Genomic DNA, 21155 nt, shown 5'->3' with positions numbered 1-21155 from the left:
TAGGTCTTAGTGGTCTTAAATTCGATCCAGGGAAGCCAAGTAGCCATATAGTCTTGAGTATTTGTCTAAGGCGGCAGAGTAAACCTCCTCCATATGCATATAAAAATCAATGCGTTGGAACCATTCCCACATTGTCGGCGGGTTAACGGACTGCCAGTGTACTGGGAGTACAGCTCTCGCCGCATTATTAAAATGCTTAATGAGGGACTTTTTGTAGTGAGACAAGGGGATATTTGAGTGTGACAAAAGCCAAAAAATCCGGACCCGTTGGCACTGGGCCTCCTAAAATCTCTATCGATAGTTCAACAATAGTGTTCCAGAAGGGGGCAATAGATGGGCAATCCCACCAAATGTGGATCAACGTACCCGTACCTTTACCACTACGCCAGCACAAAGGAGAAACTGAGGGGTAGAATTTATGTAAAAGAGACGGGCACCTGTACCATCTCGTCAGTAATTTGTATTGTGTTCCCACAACTTCCAAGCTAGTGGAGCATTGTGCCATAACCTTGCAATGTGTGTCCCAGTGGATCTTAATTCCCCGGTGCGTTAAGTCTTTATCCCAGGCATCACAGAAGGGACAGTAGGGAAGTAGCCCTGCAGAAGGATTTTGTAAATACCCGACACTACATGTGAGGGGGCCATCGCCTGAATGCACATGGATTCAAAGGGAGTAAGAGCCTTAAAAAGGTCTCTCTGCGAGGTAATGAAGTGGTGCACCTGAAGATAGAACCAGTAATCCTTAGCAGGTATATGGCCGCTGTCTGTATCTCAGAGAATGATTTGAGTTTGCCATGTGCAAGCAGGTGAATCACCCTAGTCACACCTGCCCCCTCCCATCGAGAAGCAATCTGAGTGGACCTTCCCGGGGGGAACATCGGGTTATTGAAAATAGGCACAAGGGATGTTCGTCTAGACGAGACTCCCAACTTATAACGAAGCGTCCGCCATAAAGCTAAAGTGGGCCCCACAGTGGGATGTGCCGAGCGGCTAAATTTAGGAGACCAGGGCACTGCTTGTAAATTAAGAGTGGTGGAAGAAGACTCCAGGTCGACCCACTGTTTCCTATATGGACTGGGGGCGGGACCAATCTACAATCCTATGCAGTACCGTGGCATAATAATATGCAGAAATCATAGGTAGTTGTTGTCCGCCTTGAGATTTCAGTCTAGACAGATGGCTATGCTTGAACCTAGGTTTCCGTCCGCCCCAAATGAAGTGGCTTATCGCCTTGTGCGCTTCCGCCAAGAATCGAGGGGGAAGCCGCAAAGGGATGGTTTGAAAAAGATACATCAGCCTGGGGAGAATATTAATTTTTACTATATTTATACGGCCTAGCCATGAAAACCTCTGCATGAGCCAATGCGCCATCTCCTGACGCAGTTTGCGAAGAAGAGGGGTGTGGTTAATGGTAACTATAGTGTTGAGTGCCGAAGGGATTTGAATCCCTAGATAAGTAATATGGGATTTTTGCCATGTGAATTGAAATGACTGCCACAAGAGAGAGGCCGTTGCAGGTGGGAACGTAACATTCATTGATTTGGAGTAATTAATTTTAAAATTCGATAGGATTCCGAACCGCGTGAATTCTTTCATAAGGTTAGGTAGGGAAATCAAAGGATTAGTTATGACCGCCAGTAAGTCATCTGCGAAGAGGGCCAAGCGATGGTCAACGTTGCCAACCTGCAGGCCCGCAATGCCAGGGTTGCATCTGATCGCACGGGCCAGAGCCTCCATACACAGGACAAAAATTAAAGGTGACAGCGGGCAGCCCTGGCGCGTGCCATTGGAGATATGTATTGGATCAGAGAGAACGCCATTCATCCTAACCTGAGCAGATGGAGCTCTATACAGTGAGAGAATTCTCTGTAAAAAAAACATCCCCCAGACCCAGTCGCCGGAGCACCGCTTCCATAAAATCCCAGTCCACCCGATCAAAGGCCTTCTCTGCGTCTGTGGAGAGGAGCATGAGGGGGGTGTCAGTTGCCTGCGCATGTGCTATCAAATCAATGACTCTGATAGTGTTATCTCTTGCCTCTCTACCCATAACAAAACCGACCTGATCAGGGTGGACTATATCTGGTAATAATGGCCTAAGGCGATTAGCCATGAGTTTAGCGAATAGCTTAATATCGACGTTCAGCAGCGATATCGGCCTATAGCTGGAAGGGAGCTCCGGGTCTTTAGATTCTTTTGGTATGACTGTAATATGGGCACTCAGAGACTGACCTGACAGAGGGACCGCTGATGATATGGCATTGCAGGCCTGCAGGAGAAGGGGATTGAGTTTATCCTGAAAGGCTTTATAATATGTGACCGGGAAACCATCCGGCCCCGGACTTTTGCCGTTAGGAAAGGACTCCAGGGCGGCCAATAGTTCTCCCTCAGTGAAAGGATCATCTAGGGCCTGAGCAACGTCTGTCGGAAGAGTCGGAAAAGTAATGTCATCTAGAAATTTCTGTATGTTATGTTTGTGATCCAGGCGCGCAGATAATGTACGGGTGGAGGTCAGATTATATAAGGTCGAGTAATAAGTATGAAAAATTCCAGCTATCTCTATATCAGAGGCGTGTGATAACCCGTCAGTATCCGTGAGTTTAGATATATATGTGAGGGACCTCTGAGCCCTAAGGGCACGCGCCAAAAGTTTACCGGGTTTATTTCCCCATCTATGGTATTTATGTCGACATTTACGAAATGCCCTGCGAGTACCATCGCTGAGTAAAGCATTAAGTGCTTGTCTCGCCGTTTGGAGTTCGACAAATGTATCAGAGGCTAACGTGGATTTATGTGTCAATTCCAATTTTTTTATTTGCTCCAACAGGGCGTTTCTACACTCAACCTTTTGTTTTTTCAGGTAAGTGCCCAGTTGTATGCACTTGCCTCTTATCACACACTTATGTGCCTCCCATAATGTTACCGGGGACACATCGCCAGTCGCATTTAAAGAGATGTAATCCTCTATGGCCTTCTCAATCTGGGCTCGGCATACAGGATCCCGAAGAAGTTGTTCATTGAATCGCCAGCGCCAGTGTCTAGGGGGCGGATGACGGAGAGAGAGTGTGAGTGTGACTGGGGCATGATCCGATAGTGCAATTTGGCCGATGGTTGCATCAACCAGTAGATCCAGATGGGCATGGCTCACGCAGAGGTAATCTATCCGGGAGTATGAGTTATGTGGGGATGAATAAAAGGTAAAAACCCTGTCTGAAGGGTGTAGAAGACCAATTGAAAATCATGCAAAACAGCTCTAAAACGTCTTGATTCTCTAAAAGTAGTTCTCGGAGACCCAGAAGAGGAATCCAAGCGGGGCTCAAGGACCCAGTTGAAATCCCCTCCCACCACCAAAGTACCCACCAGGTTTTGTTCAACCAGTTCCAGTGAATCTCTAAGAAATCGGGTTTGGCCCTGGTTGGGAAGGTAGAGATTAACGAAAGTGAGTGTCTGATGGGCTATGGTAGCTCTAACAAGAATCCCTCTCCCATCACCTATTAACATTTCCGAGACATCGGTCAGTCTCAGATGCTTGGCAAAAAGAATGGCGACACCCCTAGCCTTCGCTCCGGAGTAATCGTTAAAGTAACCATTTAGGAAGTGTCGAGAGCGAAGACCCGGGGAAGTCCCCTTCTTGAAATGTGTTTCCTGTAAGAAAACAACCTCTGCCCCATCAGTGTGTAAGGTGTGTAGCAGGCCTGACCTCTTTTCCAGAAGATTTAAACCTTTCACATTGTAAGATACAATTTTTAAGGTAGCCATAATGGAAGGAATGCAGGAACCAACGTTCTAAACGATATACCCTAACTATAGCTCCAGCGTATTTTAGCACCAAGAAATATCTGGGACTGGTGGTGGCATGGGAGGGAAGGGGTTGGTGGGGAAACACATGAGGAAAGAAAGGAGAACACGGAGAGCGTAACAGAAGAAAAACAAAAAAACTAAGACATAGAAAACAACATACAATAGCAACCTCTGCATTGAAAGCCATGGGTGAAAACTAAACATCCCATGGTCTAGGAAATGTACAGCAGAGAAGGGGTCCAAAGGGTGATAACGGTTGCAACAATTCTTGATAATTGATTAAATAAGTAATTCAGAGGGATACGTCATGGGCAGGAAGGAGAGGAGCGGGGAAAAAGAAAACAACCGCCATCTCCCATCCCTCCGCTCAATCCCGTATAGCACACACGAGACTTCCCAGGCAAAGTACAAATAGAACCTCTACTAGTGAGAAAACAGTAAACATTCCCAAAGCAGTGTAAGCCCACACATTAAGTAAACAGTAGGAAAAGCAATGTGAGCAGTTAGAGAAATAATGCAGCGAAAAAGGATATCACAAATTAGAGTGACGAGTGGAGTCACGGGGGTTCAGAGGTATCATTAGTCCTGCCGGCACGAGTGCGTCGTCTGGGGTTGCTCACTCTATTCCAAGGCTCCCTGCGCGAGAGCGACGCAGTGGGAAGTTGTAGGGGGTCCGTCCAGTTCGGCAGTGATATTAACGGAAGTCCCATGGCAGAGCAGAACGTTGGGACGTCTTCATAATCTTCAAGAGTATAACGGGTCCCATCACGGGTCACTTGGACACTTAGAGGAAACCCCCAGCGGAACCTGATATCATTCTTCCGAAGAGCCTCCGTGAGAGGGCGGAGAAGACATCTCTGCTGTAGAGTTGCCCATGAAAGGTCCTGAAAAATCTGTATGTGATGGCCATCAAAGTCAATATTCGAGGCCTGTCTGGATTTCTGTAGGATATTCTCTTTCACTTGAAAATAATGCAGACGGCAGACGACGTCCCTAGGCCGTTCAGTGGGCGCTCCTTTCGGTCGGAGTGCCCGATGTGTTCTATCAAACATAATTTGAGAACTGGGGTCGTCACCAAGAAGGTCGTTGAATATTCTAGTTAACGCAGCAACTAAGCCTTGAGGAGGCACATCTTCTGGTAGACCTTTGACCCTCAAGTTATTCCGCCTACCTCTGTTATCCATATCATCTAGCCGACGTCTCATTTCAATGGTGGTACGTGAGTACCGAGATACAAGATCACGTAAGTCAGCAAGCTTGGAATCCGTTTCATCTCTGTGGTCTTCCAGGTCGACCACCCTATTTGCTACGTGCGTGAGATCAGATTGGATGGTGGAGAGACTCGCTTGTAGAGAATCATGAATCCGTTTTTCCATGTTGGATAAATCCTGCTGGATGTCTTGGCGGGTCGGAAGAGAGCGCAGCTGTATTAGGACTGCTGCCAGGTCGGCGGATTCTCTATTGGCAGACCCAAATTGGCGTTTTGGGGAAGAGGCCGGGGCCCTATTATCTTCCATGATGTTCGACGTCAAGGATTCAGAGAGGGGCGCAGTGGTAGTGGAGTCGGATATGGGAGTGCCAAATAAAGTACGAAAGGCTGCAGCTTCCGAGGTTGCGGATTTAGCTTTTGATGATTTACCAGAACGGCGCCGTCTTGTCATTTGTCTGAGTGAGGAGAACAGAATCCAGAACAGTGCCTCGCGGAAGGGATTGTTAAGACATATCCCAGGAGGTATTGCAACATGTCATCCCCTCTGCGCGGCTTGGTCACATTATGGCAGAATAAACATCATGCAGTTATCTGTAGGCACAGGAGTCAGCAGCAGGGCCACATAAGGAAGGTTGGTTATGTCCCCCAGCCGGTGGTATCACAGCCCAGGTGAGGAGACTGTGTTGTTACTGGAGGTTGCCAGAAAGATGGCCGCCGTGGAGAGCAGGGGAGGCAGCCCACACGATGAGCCTCAGTCAGCCTCTATCAGCAGGACACAGCCGCGTGGAGAGCCCCCGGTGGACGATGGAAGATCCCAGGGTGGTATCAAGCCGGCGGGGAGCCTCCGCGGGCGACCACAGCGGTCTCTTGTGGAGCTCGCGTCCCGGAGCTCACAACCCGGCCGCGGCTCAAATTATATGTCCAGGCTTCCGGGGCTCGACTAGGCCGGAAGGCGCGAGTGTTAGCGCTGCCTTCTCCCGGCTCCGTGAGTGGGGAAAACAGGTAGGGGGAGTGCAGGGCACCGTCGGCCAGGTCAGCAGCAGAGGTATAGGTACCCCGAAGTTGAGGGGGGTACAAGGGCCGCAGCCAAAAACCGCCAATGGTACTCACAGGTCCCCCAGGTGCTGGATGCCAGAGCTCACCCACTCCTCGAGGATCCAAGATGGCCGCCGCTGTGGAGCACCTCCGCCCGGAGGTCCCGAACGCTCTGTCTCCGCCGACTGCAGCCGCACAGGATGAGTCCAAGGAGCAATAGGGCGCGGAGAGGTAAGCGCCGGCGAGCGGCCCGTCAGTGGGGACGAACCCAGCCACCCGCGCGCGGCTCCGGTTCCAGTCCGGGAACTCCTCCAAAATTCAGTCCCCGGCTTCGCAGAGGTGAGAGGGCCGCAACCCGCAGAGTCGGCCTAAGCCTCCTCCCGATTCCGCGGCACGCTCCCACCGAAGCAGGGGTATTGGGTGTGAGATTGGGGCACAGATGCAGGGGGATTGATGGTGACTAGGTGGTCATTTGATGCATATAGATGGTCTCTGGTGCAGTGAGAGACATCTAGGGCTGCATACAGGTGTGCACAGCTTGCTCCAGTCTGTGTCCCAGGGATCCAAGATGGCCACCGCAGCACACACAGAGCTGCCTCCCCTCTCTGTTTATCTCTAGTGGAGCTGTGTGGGGGGTCTCCCCTACCGCTACAGGGGACAGCAGGCCTCGGAGAATGCAGGTGGGTTATGTGGGGAGGTCAGGAGGGGTCCCTCGCTGTCGTCCGGCGCGATCGTGGGGCACCCGCGCTACTGAGCTCAAACCGCTGAACGGCACTAAACTCTAGCCCCCAGCTTTCCGGCCTGCCTAGGCCACAACCCGCAGGGACAGAGCAGGCTGTCCCCCGGCTCCGTGGCTGTCGGCGGCCGGCTCCAGGGAGTCCCAGGTGGGTAGGGAGAGCTTGATGCCCGCGTTATAAGGTGTTTTGCAGGGGTTTATAGCCAGATGGGCCCCAGAGCACATAGAGGGTACGTCCTCACTCTACAGAAGCTAGGCCACGCCCCCGCCTTCTTTTTTTTATCACTAAGTAATGGCTTTTTCTCTATCGTCCTAGTGGATGCTGGGGTTCCTGAAAGGACCATGGGGGAATAGCGGCTCCGCAGGAGACAGGGCACAAAAAGTAAAGCTTTAGGATCAGGTGGTGTGCACTGGCTCCTCCCCCTATGACCCTCCTCCAAGCCTCAGTTAGATTTTTGTGCCCGGCCGAGAAGGGTGCAATCTAGGTGGCTCTCCTAAAGAGCTGCTTAGAAAAGTTTAGCTTAGGTTTTTTATTTTACAGTGAGTCCTGCTGGCAACAGGATCACTGCAACGAGGGACTTAGGGGAGAAGAAGTGAACTCACCTGCGTGCAGGATGGATTGGCTTCTTTGGCTACTGGACATTAGCTCCAGAGGGACGATCACAGGTACAGCCTGGATGGTCACCGGAGCCTCGCCGCCGGCCCCCTTGCAGATGCTGAAACGAGAAGAGGTCCAGAATCGGCGGCAGAAGACTCCTCAGTCTTCTTAAGGTAGCGCACAGCACTGCAGCTGTGCGCCATTTCCTCTCAGCACACTTCACACGGCAGTCACTGAGGGTGCAGGGCGCTGGGAGGGGGGCGCCCTGGGAGGCAAATGTAAACCTATTTTTGGCAAAAAATACCTCACATATAGCCTCCGGGGGCTATATGGAGATATTTAACCCCTGCCAGAATCCGTTAAAGAGCGGGAGACGAGGCCGCCGAAAAAGGGGCGGGGCCTATCTCCTCAGCACACAGCGCCATTTTCCCTCACAGAAAGGCTGGAGGGAAGGCTCCCAGGCTCTCCCCTGCACTGCACTACAGAAACAGGGTTAAAACAGAGAGGGGGGGCACTAATTTGGCGTTAGAAATATATAAAAAAGATGCTATAAGGGAAAACACTTATATAAGGTTGTCCCTATATAATTATAGCGTTTTTGGTGTGTGCTGGCAAACTCTCCCTCTGTCTCTCCAAAGGGCTAGTGGGTCCTGTCCTCTATCAGAGCATTCCCTGTGTGTGTGCTGTGTGTCGGTACGTGTGTGTCGACATGTATGAGGACGATGTTGGTGAGGAGGCGGAGCAATTGCCTGTAATGGTGATGTCACTCTCTAGGGAGTCGACACCGGAATGGACGGCTTATTTAGGGAATTACGTGATAATGTCAACACGCTGCAAGGTCGGTTGACGACATGAGACGGCCGACAAACAATTAGTACCGGTCCAGACGTCTCAAAAACACCGTCAGGGGTTTTAAAAACGCCCGTTTACTTTAGTCGGTCGACACAGACACAGACACGGACACTGAATCCAGTGTCGACGGTGAATAAACAAACGTATTCCTTATTAGGGCCACACGTTAAGGGCAATGAAGGAGGTGTTACATATTTCTGATACTACAAGTACCACAAAGGAGGGTATTATGTGGGATGTGAAAAAACTACCGTAGTTTTTCCTGAATCAGATAAATTAAATGAAGTGTGTGATGATGCGTGGGTTCCCCCCGATAGAAAATTATTGGCGGTATACCCTTTCCCGCCAGAAGTTAGGGCGCGTTGGGAAACACCCCTTAGGGTGGATATGGCGCTCACACGCTTATCAAAACAAGTGGCGGTACCGTCTATAGATAGGGCCGTCCTCAAGGAGCCAGCTGACAGGAGGCTGGAAAATATCATAAAAAGTATATACACACATACTGGTGTTATACTGCGACCAGCGATCGCCTCAGCCTGGATGTGCAGAGCTGGGGTGGCTTGGTCGGATTCCCTGACTAAAAATATTGATACCCTTGACAGGGACAGTATTTTATTGACTATAGAGCATTTAAGATTCCAAACGGCACAAAGGTGTATTGCCGTATAAAGGAAGAGGAGTTATTTGGGGTCGGTCCATCGGACCTGGTGGCCACGGCAACTGCTGGAAAATCCACCGTTTTTACCCTAAGTCACATCTCTGCAGAAAAAGACACCGTCTTTTCAGCCTCAGTCCTTTCGTCCCTATAAGAGTCATATCTGCCCAGGGATAGAGGAAAGGGAAGAAGACTGCAGCAGGCAGCCCATTCCCAGGAACAGAAGCATTCCACCGCTTCTGACAAGCTCTCAGCATGACGCTGAGACCGTACAGGACCCCTGGATCCTACAAGTAGTATCCCAGGGGTACAGATTGGAATGTCGAGACGTTTCCCCTTCGCAGGCTCCTGAAGTCTGCTTTACCAAGGTCTCCCTCCGACAAGGAGGCAGTATGGGAAACAATTCACAAGCTGTATTCCCAGCAGGTGATAATTAAATTACCCCTCCTACAACAAGAAAAGGGGTATTATTCCACACTATATTGTGGTACTGAAGCCAGAAGGCTAGGTGAGACCTATTCTAAATCTAAAAAAATTTGAACACTTACAAAGGTTCAAATCAAGATGGAGTCACTCAGAGCAGTGATAACGAACCAGGAAGAAGGGGACTATATGGTGTCCCGAGACATCAGGGATGCTTACCTCCATGTCCCAAATTTGCCCTTCTCACTAAGGGTACCTCAGGTTCGTGGTACAGAACTGTCACTATCAGTTTCAGACGCTGACGTTTGGATTGTCCACGGCACCCCGGGTCTTTACCAAGGTAATGGCCGAAATGATGATTCTTCTTCGAAGAAAAGGCGTCTTAATTATCCCTTACTTGGACGATCTCCTGATAAGGGCAAAGTCCAGGGAACAGTTGGAGGTCGGAGTAGCACTATCTCGGATACTGCTACAACAGCACGGGTGGATTCTAAATATTCCAAAATCGCAGCTGATCCCGACGACAAGTCTCCTGTGCTTAGGGATGATTCTGGACACAGTCCAGAAAAAGGTTTTTCTCCCGGAAGTGAAAGCCAGGGAGTTATCCGAGCTAGTCAGGAACCTCCTAAAATCAGTGCATCATTGCACAAGGGTCCTGGTAAAAATGGTGACTTCCTACGAAGCAATTCCATTCGGCAGATTTCACGCAAGAACTTTTCAGTGGGATCTGCTGGACAAATGGTCCGGATCGCATCTTCAGATGCATCAGCGGATAACCCTATATCCAAGGACAAGGGTGTCTCTCCTGTGGTGGTTACAGAGTGCTCATCTTCTAGAGGGCCGCAGATTCGGCATTCAGGATTGGATGCTGGTGACCACGGAGGCCAGCCCGAGAGGCTGGGGAGCAGTCACACAAGGGAAAAAAAATAAAATAAATTTTTTCCAGGGAGTGTGATCAAGTCTGGAGACTTTTCTCCACATAAATATACTGGAGCTAAGGCTAAATTTATAATGCTCTAAGCTTAGCAAGACCTCTGCTTCAAGGTCAGCCGGTATTGATCCAGTGGGAAAAACATCACGGCAGTCGCCCACGTAAATAGACAGGGCGGCACAAGAAGCAGGAGGGCAATGGCAAAAACTGCAAGGACTTTTCGCTGGGCGGAAAATCATGTGATAGCACTGTCAGCAGTGTTTCATTCCGGGAATGGAAACTGGGAAGCAGACTTCCTCAGCAGGCACGACCTCCACCCGGCAGAGTGGAAACTTCATCGGGAAGTTTTCCACATGATTGTAAACCGTTGGGAAATACCAAAGGTGGACATGATGGCGTCCCGTCTGAACAAAAAACGGGACAGGTATTGCGCCAGGTTAAGAGACCCTCAGGCAATAGCTGTGGACGTTCTGGTAACACCGTGGGTGTACCAGTCGGTGTATGTGTTCCATCCTCTGCTTATCATACCTAAGGTACTGAGAATTATAAGACGTAGAGGAGTAAGAACTATACTCATGGCTCCGGATTGGCCAAGAAGGACTTGGTACCCGGAACTTCAAGAGATGCTCACAGAGGACTTATGGCCTCTGCCGCTAAGAAGGGACTTGTTTCAGCAAGTACCATGTCTGTTCCAAGACTTACCGCAGCTGCGTTTGACGGCATGGCGGTGGAACGCCGGATCCTAAGGGAAAAAGGCATTCCGGAAGAGGTCATTCCTACCCTGGTCAAAGCCAGAAAGGAAGTGACCGCACAACATTATCACCACATGTGGAAAAAAATATGTTGCGTGGTGCGAGGCCAGAAAGGCCCCACGAAGAAATTTCAACTCGGTCGATTCCTGCATTTCCTGCAAACAGGAGTGTCTATGGGCCTCAAATTGGGGTCCATTAAGGTTCAAATTTCGGCCCTGTCGATTTTTCTTCCAGAAAGAATTGGCTTCAGTTCCTGAAGTCCAGAAGTTTGTCAAGGGAGTATTGCATATACAACCCCCTTTTGTGCCTCCAGTGGCACTGTGGGATCTCAACGTAGTTCTGGGATTCCTCAAATCACATTGGTTTAAAACCAGTCAAATCTGTGGATTTGAAGCATCTCACATGAAAAGTGATCATGCTCTTGGACCTGGCCTGGACCAGGCGAGTGTCAAATTGGTGGTTTTTTTCTCAAAAAAGCCCATATCTGTTTGTCCATTTGGACAGGGCAGAGCTGCGGACTCGTCCCCAGTTCTCTCCCTAAGGTGGTGTCAGTGTTTCACCTGAACCAGCTTATTGTGGTGCCTTGCACCTACTAGGGACTTGGAGGACTCCAAGTTGCTAGATGTTGTCAGGGCCCTGAAAATATAGGTTCCAGGACGGCTGGAGTCAGGAAAACTGACTTGCTGTTATCCTGTATGCACCCAACAAACTGGGTGCTCTTGCTTCTAAGCAGACTATTGCTAGTTGGATGTGTAATACAATTCAGCTTGCACATTTTGTGGCAGGCCTGCCACAGCCAAAATATGTAAATGCCCATTCCACAAGGAAGGTGGGCTCATCTTGGGCGGCTGCCCGAGGGGTCTCGGCTTTACAACTTTGCCGAGCGGCTATTTAGTCAGGGGCAAACACGTTTGTAAAATCCTACAAATTTGATACCCTGGCTAAGGAGGACCTGGAGTTCTCTCATTCGGTGCTGCAGAGTCATCCGCACTCTCCCGCCCGTTTGGGAGCTTTGGTATAATCCCCATGGTCCTTTCAGGAACCCCAGCATCCACTAGGACGATAGAGAAAATAAGAATTTACTTACCGATAATTCTATTTCTCGGAGTCCGTAGTGGATGCTGGGCGCCCATCCCAAGTGCGGAATATCTGCAATACTTGTACATAGTTACAAAAATCGGGTTATTATTGTTGTGAGCCATCTTTTCAGAGGCTCCGCTGTTATCATACTGTTAACTGGGTTCAGATCACAGGTTGTACAGTGTGATTGGTGTGGCTGGTATGAGTCTTACCCGGGATTCAAAATCCTTCCTTATTGTGTACGCTCGTCCGGGCACAGTATCCTAACTGAGGCTTGGAGGAGGGTCATAGGGGGAGGAGCCAGTGCACACCACCTGATCCTAAAGCTTTACTTTTTGTGCCCTGTCTCCTGCGGAGCCGCTATTCCCCCATGGTCCTTTCAGGAACCCCAGCATCCACTACGGACTCCGAGAAATAGAATTATCGGTAAGTAAATTCTTATTTTTCTGGTCACTCTTCCAAAAAGCCCTGCTCTGTGGAGTGTACGACTTATTGTGGTCACATGCGCAGATACACCAGTCTCTGCTGTGGAACTCTGCAGCTCCTTCAGGGTTAGCTTTGGTCTCTGTGCTGCCTCTCTGATTAATGCCCTCCTTGCCCGGTCTGTGAGTTTTGGTGGCCGGCCCTTTCTTGGCAGGTTTGTTGTGGTACCATGTTCTTTCCATTTGAAGCTGATGGATTTGATAGTTCTCCGGGGGATCATCAAAGATTTGGATATTTTTTTATAACCCAACCCTGATTTGTACTTCTCAACAACTTTGTCCCTGACTTGTTTGGAGAGCTCCTTGGTCTTCATGGTGTGATGCCTCTTGCTTAGTGGTGTTGCAGCCTCTGGGGCCTTTCAGAAAAGGTGTATTTATACTGACAGATCATGTCACACTTAGATTGTACACAGGTGGACTTCATTTCACTAATTATGTGACTTTTAAAAAAGATCCATCACATAAAATTCAGATTACATTTTTTTTTTAAATTACAGGTTGTAATGTAACAAAATAGGTAAAAAGCCAAGGGGGTGAATACTTTAGCAAGGCACTGTATATTTGTATTTCCAAAATATGCAGAAGTAGGCAGGACCAGAAAAAAGTTGGCAGGTTGGTTGGCCTGATGAAAATGTTGGTTGGGTGTGTGGGTAGTGTTTAGTTGGAAAGACAAGTTGGAGGTTTGGTCAGTTGGATGGTTACAAGAAAGTTGGCCTGATGTATGGCCAATATAACGTATCAATATTTTTTTTTGTTAATTTCATTCCGTATTGCAGTGTTTTTCAAACTGTGTGCAATGGCACCCTGGGGTGCCTCGGGACACTTGCAGGAGTGCTTTGGGTTGGTGGTCCAGAACTAATTCAAATTATTTATGACCAATGTAATAGGCAAAACCAATGCTGGTGACTGTCAGCCACAAAATATGTTAACAAACAGAACCAAATCTTGTCCCTCACCACACAATTGAACCTAAGGATGACATATAAACACAATTTACTTAATTTCATATTCCTTTCTAAATTTCTCAATGGAAAACTTTTGGCCTGGGGGTGCTGTGAAAAACTTTCTGATACTCTAGGGCAGGCATGTCCAAACTGCGGCCCTCCAGCTGTTGTGAAACTACATATCCCAGCATGCCCTGACACAGTTTTGCTGTGAGAGAATGCTAAAGCTGTGTCAGGGCATGCTGGGATGTGTAGTTTCTTAACAGCTGGAGGGCCGCAGTTTGGACATGCCTGCTCTAGGGCACCGTGATTCAAAAAAGTTTGGGAACCACTGATATATTGTATATTAGGTCTATAACGGACGTCTGTTTTCCGACTCATAATGTAAACTGCTTAGTAGTGATATTGTAAGCCAAATTGCATTGGTTGTAATATGTGTAATATGCTTGCTCTAGGTCATATCATTCCTAGCTGCAGTACTAAACAAGAAGGGTACAAAAGAGGACATTGAAAATAATATGCCTGAGTTTTTACTGAGAGCAATGCACAAAGAGCATGCTACAGCAGCTAGTAAAAAGGTATGGATATTAAGCCAGAATTATTTTACAACATGAATGTACAATTTTTTATTTTTTTCAACAATATCATAAATAGTTTTCGAGATTGTTTTTACTTTTTAATGTGGCCACATGATTTTTATTTATTGCAAATGATTGCACTTGTTGACAAAATACTGAAGAGGAAAATAAAATCAGTATAACAAGCAGAAAGTAATTATGGTAGTGATTCTAAAGCAGGAGATCGTGATAGTAAACAAATTCAAATCTTAAACAGGGACCATTGTATTGTAATGCCTGGCACCTTTCTGGATATTGAAGAAAACAAAGTAATCCTCTCTAATATTTTGGACAGTTCCCCACAGCCATGAGATTAGAACAGGAAGTTAGAAATCAGTCAAGCTTGTTACTTTAAGTAGACACTAAGTAGACATTCTAGTGAGTGCCAGAATAGTAGGCACACACAGGAAATGTGTGTGTTGTTTTCTGAGATTTGTCCCATCCATCTGGCAGTATGGAACTTAAACACGTGCCTGTCACTGTCACATGTGATGCGACTGGAGCCAAGTGCACATTACCTGGCCAGGTTGCATCACATACGATGCTGTGTCCCTGTCCTGTAGATATGCAGAACGGATCTCTTACGGCTCCCTGACATCACTTCCGGAATTGCGCCCCAGAATGCTGTGCCGGCATTCTGGAGTGCATGCTCCGGGAAGCACAGTGCGGAGAGAGGAACGTAGGTCCTCTCGTAGCACATTTTGACTGATCTCTGTTTATGCAGAGATCAGCTACAGCAGGGGGAGGTGATCATCAGTCCCCTCTAACACATGCTCCGCTGTAGTCTGCATGTAGGGGAGGACGGTGGTGGTGGTGGTGGTGCGGGAGATATGCCTGTAGTGGGGGGAGGGGGGGGGGGACTCACAGGGTTGAAGCAATGGCAAATGGGGTTGGGGAAGGGGGAATATCAAATTAAAAAGATAAATTATGCTATGGGGGGTGGGGTAAAATTATTATAATAAAAAAATTGGTTAAAGGGTAGTCGGGTGTAAAAGAGGGGATTTTTACGGAGGGGGGTTATAAAGCATGGAGTTTTTTTGGGGGGGGTTTGCTACTTTTTTGAGGTTACTATTATTAGGGTTTTAGACCAATGGGGGGGTCTATTGCCACTTGGGGTGGGGGTGGGGAGTGGGAAGTTATTTTATAGTGGGGACCTGTGGACATGGGGTGAGGGGGTGCAAAACAACCCCTAGATATATATAATTTTTTCTCTATCGTCCTAGAGGATGCTGACTCCGTAAGGACCATGGGGAACAGACGGGCTCCGCAGGAGACAGGGCACTCTAAGAAAGACTTTAGGATTCTGGGTGTGCACTGGCTCCTCCCTCTATGCCCCTCCTCCAGACCTCAGTTTTAGACTGTGCCCAGAGGAGAATGGGTGCACTGCAGGGAGCTCTCCTGAGTTTCCTGCTTAGAAAGCATTTTTGTTAGGATTTTTTCTCTTTTTCAGGGAGCACTGCTGGCAACAGGCTCCCTTCATCGAGGGACTGAGGAGAGAGGAGCAGACCTACTTAAATGTTAGGCTCTGCTTCCTCGGCTACTGGACACCATTAGCTCCAGAGGGAATGAACACAGGTTCGTCCTGGGCGTTCACCCCAGAGCCGCGCCGCCGTTCTCACAGAGCCAGAAGAAACGAAGACAGAAGACGTCTCAGGCGGCAGAAGCCTTCGGTGCTTCACAGAGGTAACGCACAGCACTGCAGCTGTGCGTCATTGCTCCGCTACACCTCACACACTCCGGTCACTGTAAGGGTGCAGGGCGCAGGGGGGGCGCCCTGGGCAGCAATAAAACACCTCTCCTATGGCAAAAGTGTATATACATGTACAGGTGGGCACTGTACATGTATATAAAAGAGCCCCTGCCATTTTTTAATAAGTTTGAACGGGATAGAAGCCCGCCGCCAAGGGGGCGGGGCTTCACCCTCAGCACTCACCAGCGCCATTTTCTCTACACAGCACCGCTGAGAGGAAGCTCCCCGGACTCTCCCCTGCTTGACACACGGTGAAAGGGGGTTTTAAAGTAGAGGGGGGGCACATTATTGGCGTTTATACACTACAGCAGCGCTACTGGGTAAACATTCTGTGTTTTTCTCCAGGGACATATAGCGCTGGGGTGTGTGCTGGCATACTCTCTCTCTGTCTCTCCAAAGGGCCTCAGGGGGAACCTGTCTTCAGAAAAGAGATTCCCTGTGTGTGTGAAGTGTGTCGGTACGTGTGTGTCGACATGTTTGACGAGGAAGGCTCACCTAAGGAGGAGGGGGAGTGCATGATGGTCAGGTCGCCGTCGGCAACGCCGACACCGGACTGGGTGGATATGTGGAATGTCTTGAATGCAAATGTAAATTTACTGCATAAACGATTAGACAAGGCTGAAGCTAGGGATCAGTCAGGTAGTCAGACCATGCCTGTCCCTGTGGAACCAGTACCTTCGGGGTCTCAAAAACGCACCATATCCCAGATCACTGACACAGATACCGACACAGAGATTGACTCTAGTGTCGACTATGAGGATGCAAAATTACAGCCAAAGGTGGCGAAAGGTATTCGTTACATGATTATGGCCATTAAAGAGGCTTTGCATATCACTGAGGAACCCCCTGTCCCTGACACGAGGGTACACATGTATAAAGGGAAAAAGCCTGAGGTCACTTTTCCGTCCTCATTTGAACTAAGCGACTTGTGCGAAAAGGCTTGGGAATCTCCAGATAGGAGACTACAAGTTCCCAAAAGGATTCTTCGCCGAAGGTAGACAAGGCGCTGACACGCTTATCCAAGAAGGTGGCACTGCCTTCTCAAGATACAGCTTCCCTCAAGGATCCTGCTGTTCGTAAGCAGGAGGTTACCATGAAGCACATTTACACACATTCCGGTACTATCGTTAGACCGGCTATGGCATCGGCCTGGGTGTGTAGTGCTATCGCAGCATGGACAGATTCCTTATCTACGGAACTTGAAATCCTAGATAAGGATTCCATTCTAATGACCCTAGAGCATATCAAAGATGCTGCTTTATATATGAGGGATGCTCAAAGAGACATTTGTTTACTAAGCTCCAGAATAAATGCTAGGTCTATTTCTGCTAGGCGACTCCTGTGGACCCGACAGTGGACGGGGGATGCCGACTCAAAGCGGCATATGGAGTCGTTGCCTTACAAGGGGGAGGAGTTGTTTGGAGAAGGCCTCTCGGACCTTGTCTCTACTGCTACGGCCGGTAAATCGAATTTCTTACCTTATGTCCCCCCGCAGCATACTAAAAAGGCACCTCATTATCAAATGCAGTCCTTTCGTTCCAATAAAAGCAAGAAGGTACGGGGATCGTCCTTCATTTCCAGAGGAAAAGGCAAGGGAAAAAAGCTGCATGCAGCTAGTTCCCGGGAGCAGAAGTCCTCCCCTACATCTGCAAAGCCCACCGCATGACACTGGGGCTTCCCGGGGGGAGTCAGCTCAAGTGGGGGCACGTCTTCGATTTTTCAGCCAGGTCTGGGTTCACTCACAGGTGGATCCCTGGGCTATAGAGATTGTTTCTCAGGGATACAGGCTGGAATTCGAAGACGTGCCTCCTCGCCGGTTTTTCAAATCGGCTCTGCCAGCTTCCCCGTCAGAGAGGGAGTTAGTGTTGACTGCAATTCAAAAATTGTATCTTCAACAGGTGATAGTCAAAGTTCCTCTTCTCCAGCAAGGAAAGGGGTATTACTCAACCCTGTTTGTGGTCCCGAAACCGGACGGTTCGGTCAGGCCCATTTTGAATCTAAAATCCCTGAACTTGTACTTGAAAAAGTTCAAGTTCAAGATGGAATCACTCAGAGCGGTCATCGCCAGCCTGGAGGGGGGGGATTGGATGGTGTCCCTGGACATAAAGGATGCATACCTTCATGTTCCGATTTTCCCTCCTCATCAGGCGTTCCTGAGATTTGCAGTACAGGACTGTCATTACCAATTTCAGACGTTGCCGTTTGGGCTTTCCACAGCCCCGAGAATTTTCACCAAGGTAATGGCGGAAATGATGGTGCTCCTGCGCAAGCAGGGGGTCACAATTATCCCATACTTGGACGATCTCCTCATAAAGGCGAGATCTCGGGAGAAGTTGCTGGACAGCGTGTCGCTGTCGGTGAGGATGTTGCAGGGGCACGGCTGGATTCTCAATTTACCGAAGTCCCAGCTAGTCCCTACAACGCGCCTGACCTTTCTGGGTCTGATTCTAGACACAGACCAGAAAAAGGTTTTTCTTCCGATGGAAAAGGCTCCAGAGCTCATGGCCCTGGTCAGGAACCTATTAAAGCTAAAAACGGTTTCAGTGCATCATTGCACACGTGTTCTGGGGAAGATGGTGGCATCGTACGAGGCCATCCCCTTCGGCAGGTTCCATGCGAGGACCTTTCAATGGGATCTACTGGACAGATGGCCTGGGTCCCATTTACAAATGCATCAGAGGATCACCCTGTCTCCCAGAGCCAGGGTATCTCTCCTGTGGTGGCTGCACAGTGCTCACCTCCTAGAAGGCCGCAGGTTCGGAATTCAGGACTGGATCCTGGTGACCACGGACGCAAGCCTCCGAGGTTGGGGAGCGGTCACACTGGGAAGAAATTTCCAAGGTCTCTGGTCAAATCTAGAGACTGGTCTCCACATCAACGTCCTGGAGTTGAGGGCCATATACAACGCCCTACGCCAAGCGGAGGCATTGCTTCGGGACAAACCGGTGCTGATTCAGTCAGACAATGTCACGGCAGTGGCTCATGTAAACCGCCAAGGCGGCACAAGGAGCAGAGTGGCCATGGCAGAAGCGACCAGGATTCTTCGCTGGGCGGAAGGCCATGTAAGCGCCCTATCAGCAGTATTCATCCCGGGGGTGGACAACTGGGAAACGGACTTCCTCAGCAGACACGACCTGCATCCGGGAGAGTGGGGACTTCATCCAGAAGTCTTCGCACAGATCGTGGGTCGGTGGGGACTGCCTCAGATAGACATGATGGCGTCCCGTCTCAACATAAAGCTAAAGCGGTATTGCGCCAGGTCCAGGGACCCTCAGGCGGTAGCGGTAGACGCTCTAGTGACACCTTGGGTGTTCAGATCGGTCTATGTGTTCCCTCCTCTACCTCTCATACCCAAGGTGTTGAGAATAATGAGTCAGAACGATCCTCATTGTTCCGGATTGGCCACGAAGGACTTGGTATCCGGATCTGCAAGAGTTGCTCACAGAAGATCCGTGGCCTCTTCCCCTAAGGCAGGATTTGCTGCAGCAGGGGCCCTGTCTGTTCCAAGACTTACCGCGGCTGCGTTTGACGGCATGGCGGTTGAACGCCGGATCCTAGCGGAAAAAGGGATTCCGGAGGAGGTCATTCCTACCCTGATCTAGGCTAGGAAGGACGTGACATCGAAACATTATCACCGTATATGGCAAAAATATGTGTCTTGGTGTGAGGCCAGAACTGCTCCTACGGAGGAGTTCCATTTGGGCCGTCTGCTTCACTTCCTACAAACGGGAGTGAATTTGGGCCTAAAATTAGGGTCCATAAAGGTCCAAATTTCGGCCTTATCCATTTTCTTCCAAAAAGAATTGGCTTCTCTTCCTGAAGTACAGACCTTTGTGAAGGGGGTACTGCATATTCAGCCTCCCTTTGTACCTCCGGTGGCGCCTTGGGATCTTAACGTGGTATTAAGTTTCCTCAAGTCACCTTGGTTTGAACCACTCAAGACGGTGGAATTGAAATATCTCACTTGGAAAGTGGTTATGTTATTGGCCTTGGCTTCTGCAAGGCGTGTTTCGTAATTGGCGGCTTTGTCGTATAAAAGCCCCTACCTGGTTTTTCATGTGGATAGGGCAGAATTGAGGACTCGTCCGCAATTTCTGCCAAAGGTGGTCTCATCTTTTCATATGAACCAACCTATTGTCGTGCCTGTGGCTACTCGGGACTTGGGGGATTCCGAGTCCCTGGATGTGGTTAGGGCTTTGAAGATTTATGTGTCCAGAACAGATAGGATCAGGAAGACTGAAGCTCTGTTTGTTCTGTATGCGGCCAACAAGGTTGGCGCTCCTGCTTCAAAGCAGACTATTGCTCGCTGGATCTGTAACACGATTCAGCAGGCGCATTCTACGGCAGGATTACCATTGCCTAAATCGGTTAAGGCCCATTCCACTAGGAAGGTGGGCTTTTCTTGGGCGGCTGCCCGAGGGGTCTCGGCATTACAGTTGTGCCGAGCAGCTACTTGGTCGGGGTCAAACAGCTTTGCAAAGTTCTATAAGTTTGATACCCTGGCTGAGGAGGACCTCCTGTTTGCTCAATCGGTGCTGCAGAGTCATCCGCACTCTCCCGCCCGTTTGGGAGCTTTGGTATAATCCCCATGGTCCTTACGGAGTCCCCAGTATCCTCTAGGACGTTAGAGAAAATAAGATTTTACTTACCGGTAAATCTATTTCTCGTAGTCCGTAGAGGATGCTGGGCGCCCGTCCCAAGTGCGGACTTCTTCTGCAAGACTTGTATATAGTTATTGTTTACATAAGGGCTATGTTATAGTCGGTTCGAACCGAGTCTATGTTGTTGTTCATGCTGTTAACTGGATAGTTTATCACAGGTTATGCGGTGTGATTGGTGTGGCTGGTATGAATTTTGCACTTAGGTTAACTAAAATCCTTTCCTCGTACTGTCCGTCTCCTCTGGGCACAGTTTCCCTAACTGAGGTCTGGAGGAGGGGCATAGAGGGAGGAGCCAGTGCACACCCAGAATCCTAAAGTCTTTCTTAGAGTGCCCTGTCTCCTGCGGAGCCCGTCTGTTCCCCATGGTCCTTATGGAGTCCCCAGCATCCTCTACGGACTACGAGAAATAGATTTACCGGTAAGTAAAATCTTGTTTTTTTAAATAAAATATTTTAATATATTATTAAAAATACTTTTTAAACTTTAATAAGCAATACAAAAAAAAAATTTTGCGTGGAGAAAATTTGTCAGTTAAGTGGTTAAGGTAATATTGTGAAACAAGCACTCTATTATATATCTTATTATATTATATATATCACACTTTATTTCTAGCACTTACATCAGCATTCCA

The 21155-nt window shown here is 48.9% G+C and overlaps 1 protein-coding gene across 2 annotated transcripts in view; it reads left to right on the top strand.

The window, feature by feature from the left end:
• Positions 1-21155, top strand: part of ERCC6L2 (ERCC excision repair 6 like 2) — a 377041-nt gene that overhangs the window by 19615 nt on the left and 336271 nt on the right. Inside the window, exon 4 of one of the 2 annotated variants that reach the window (XM_063913745.1) lies at positions 13952-14074. The exons of the other annotated variant lie outside the window; for it this stretch is intronic. Coding sequence (XP_063769815.1) covers positions 13952-14074 — 123 coding nt within the window. The remainder of the gene's footprint in view (positions 1-13951; positions 14075-21155) is intronic. 2 annotated transcript variants of the gene reach the window in all.

This window comes from Pseudophryne corroboree, chromosome 1 (genome assembly GCF_028390025.1).
Source record: "Pseudophryne corroboree isolate aPseCor3 chromosome 1, aPseCor3.hap2, whole genome shotgun sequence".
Lineage (NCBI taxonomy): Eukaryota > Metazoa > Chordata > Amphibia > Anura > Myobatrachidae > Pseudophryne > Pseudophryne corroboree.
Note: the sequence above shows the minus strand (reverse complement) of the source record. Positions and strands in the feature narration are given on the sequence as shown.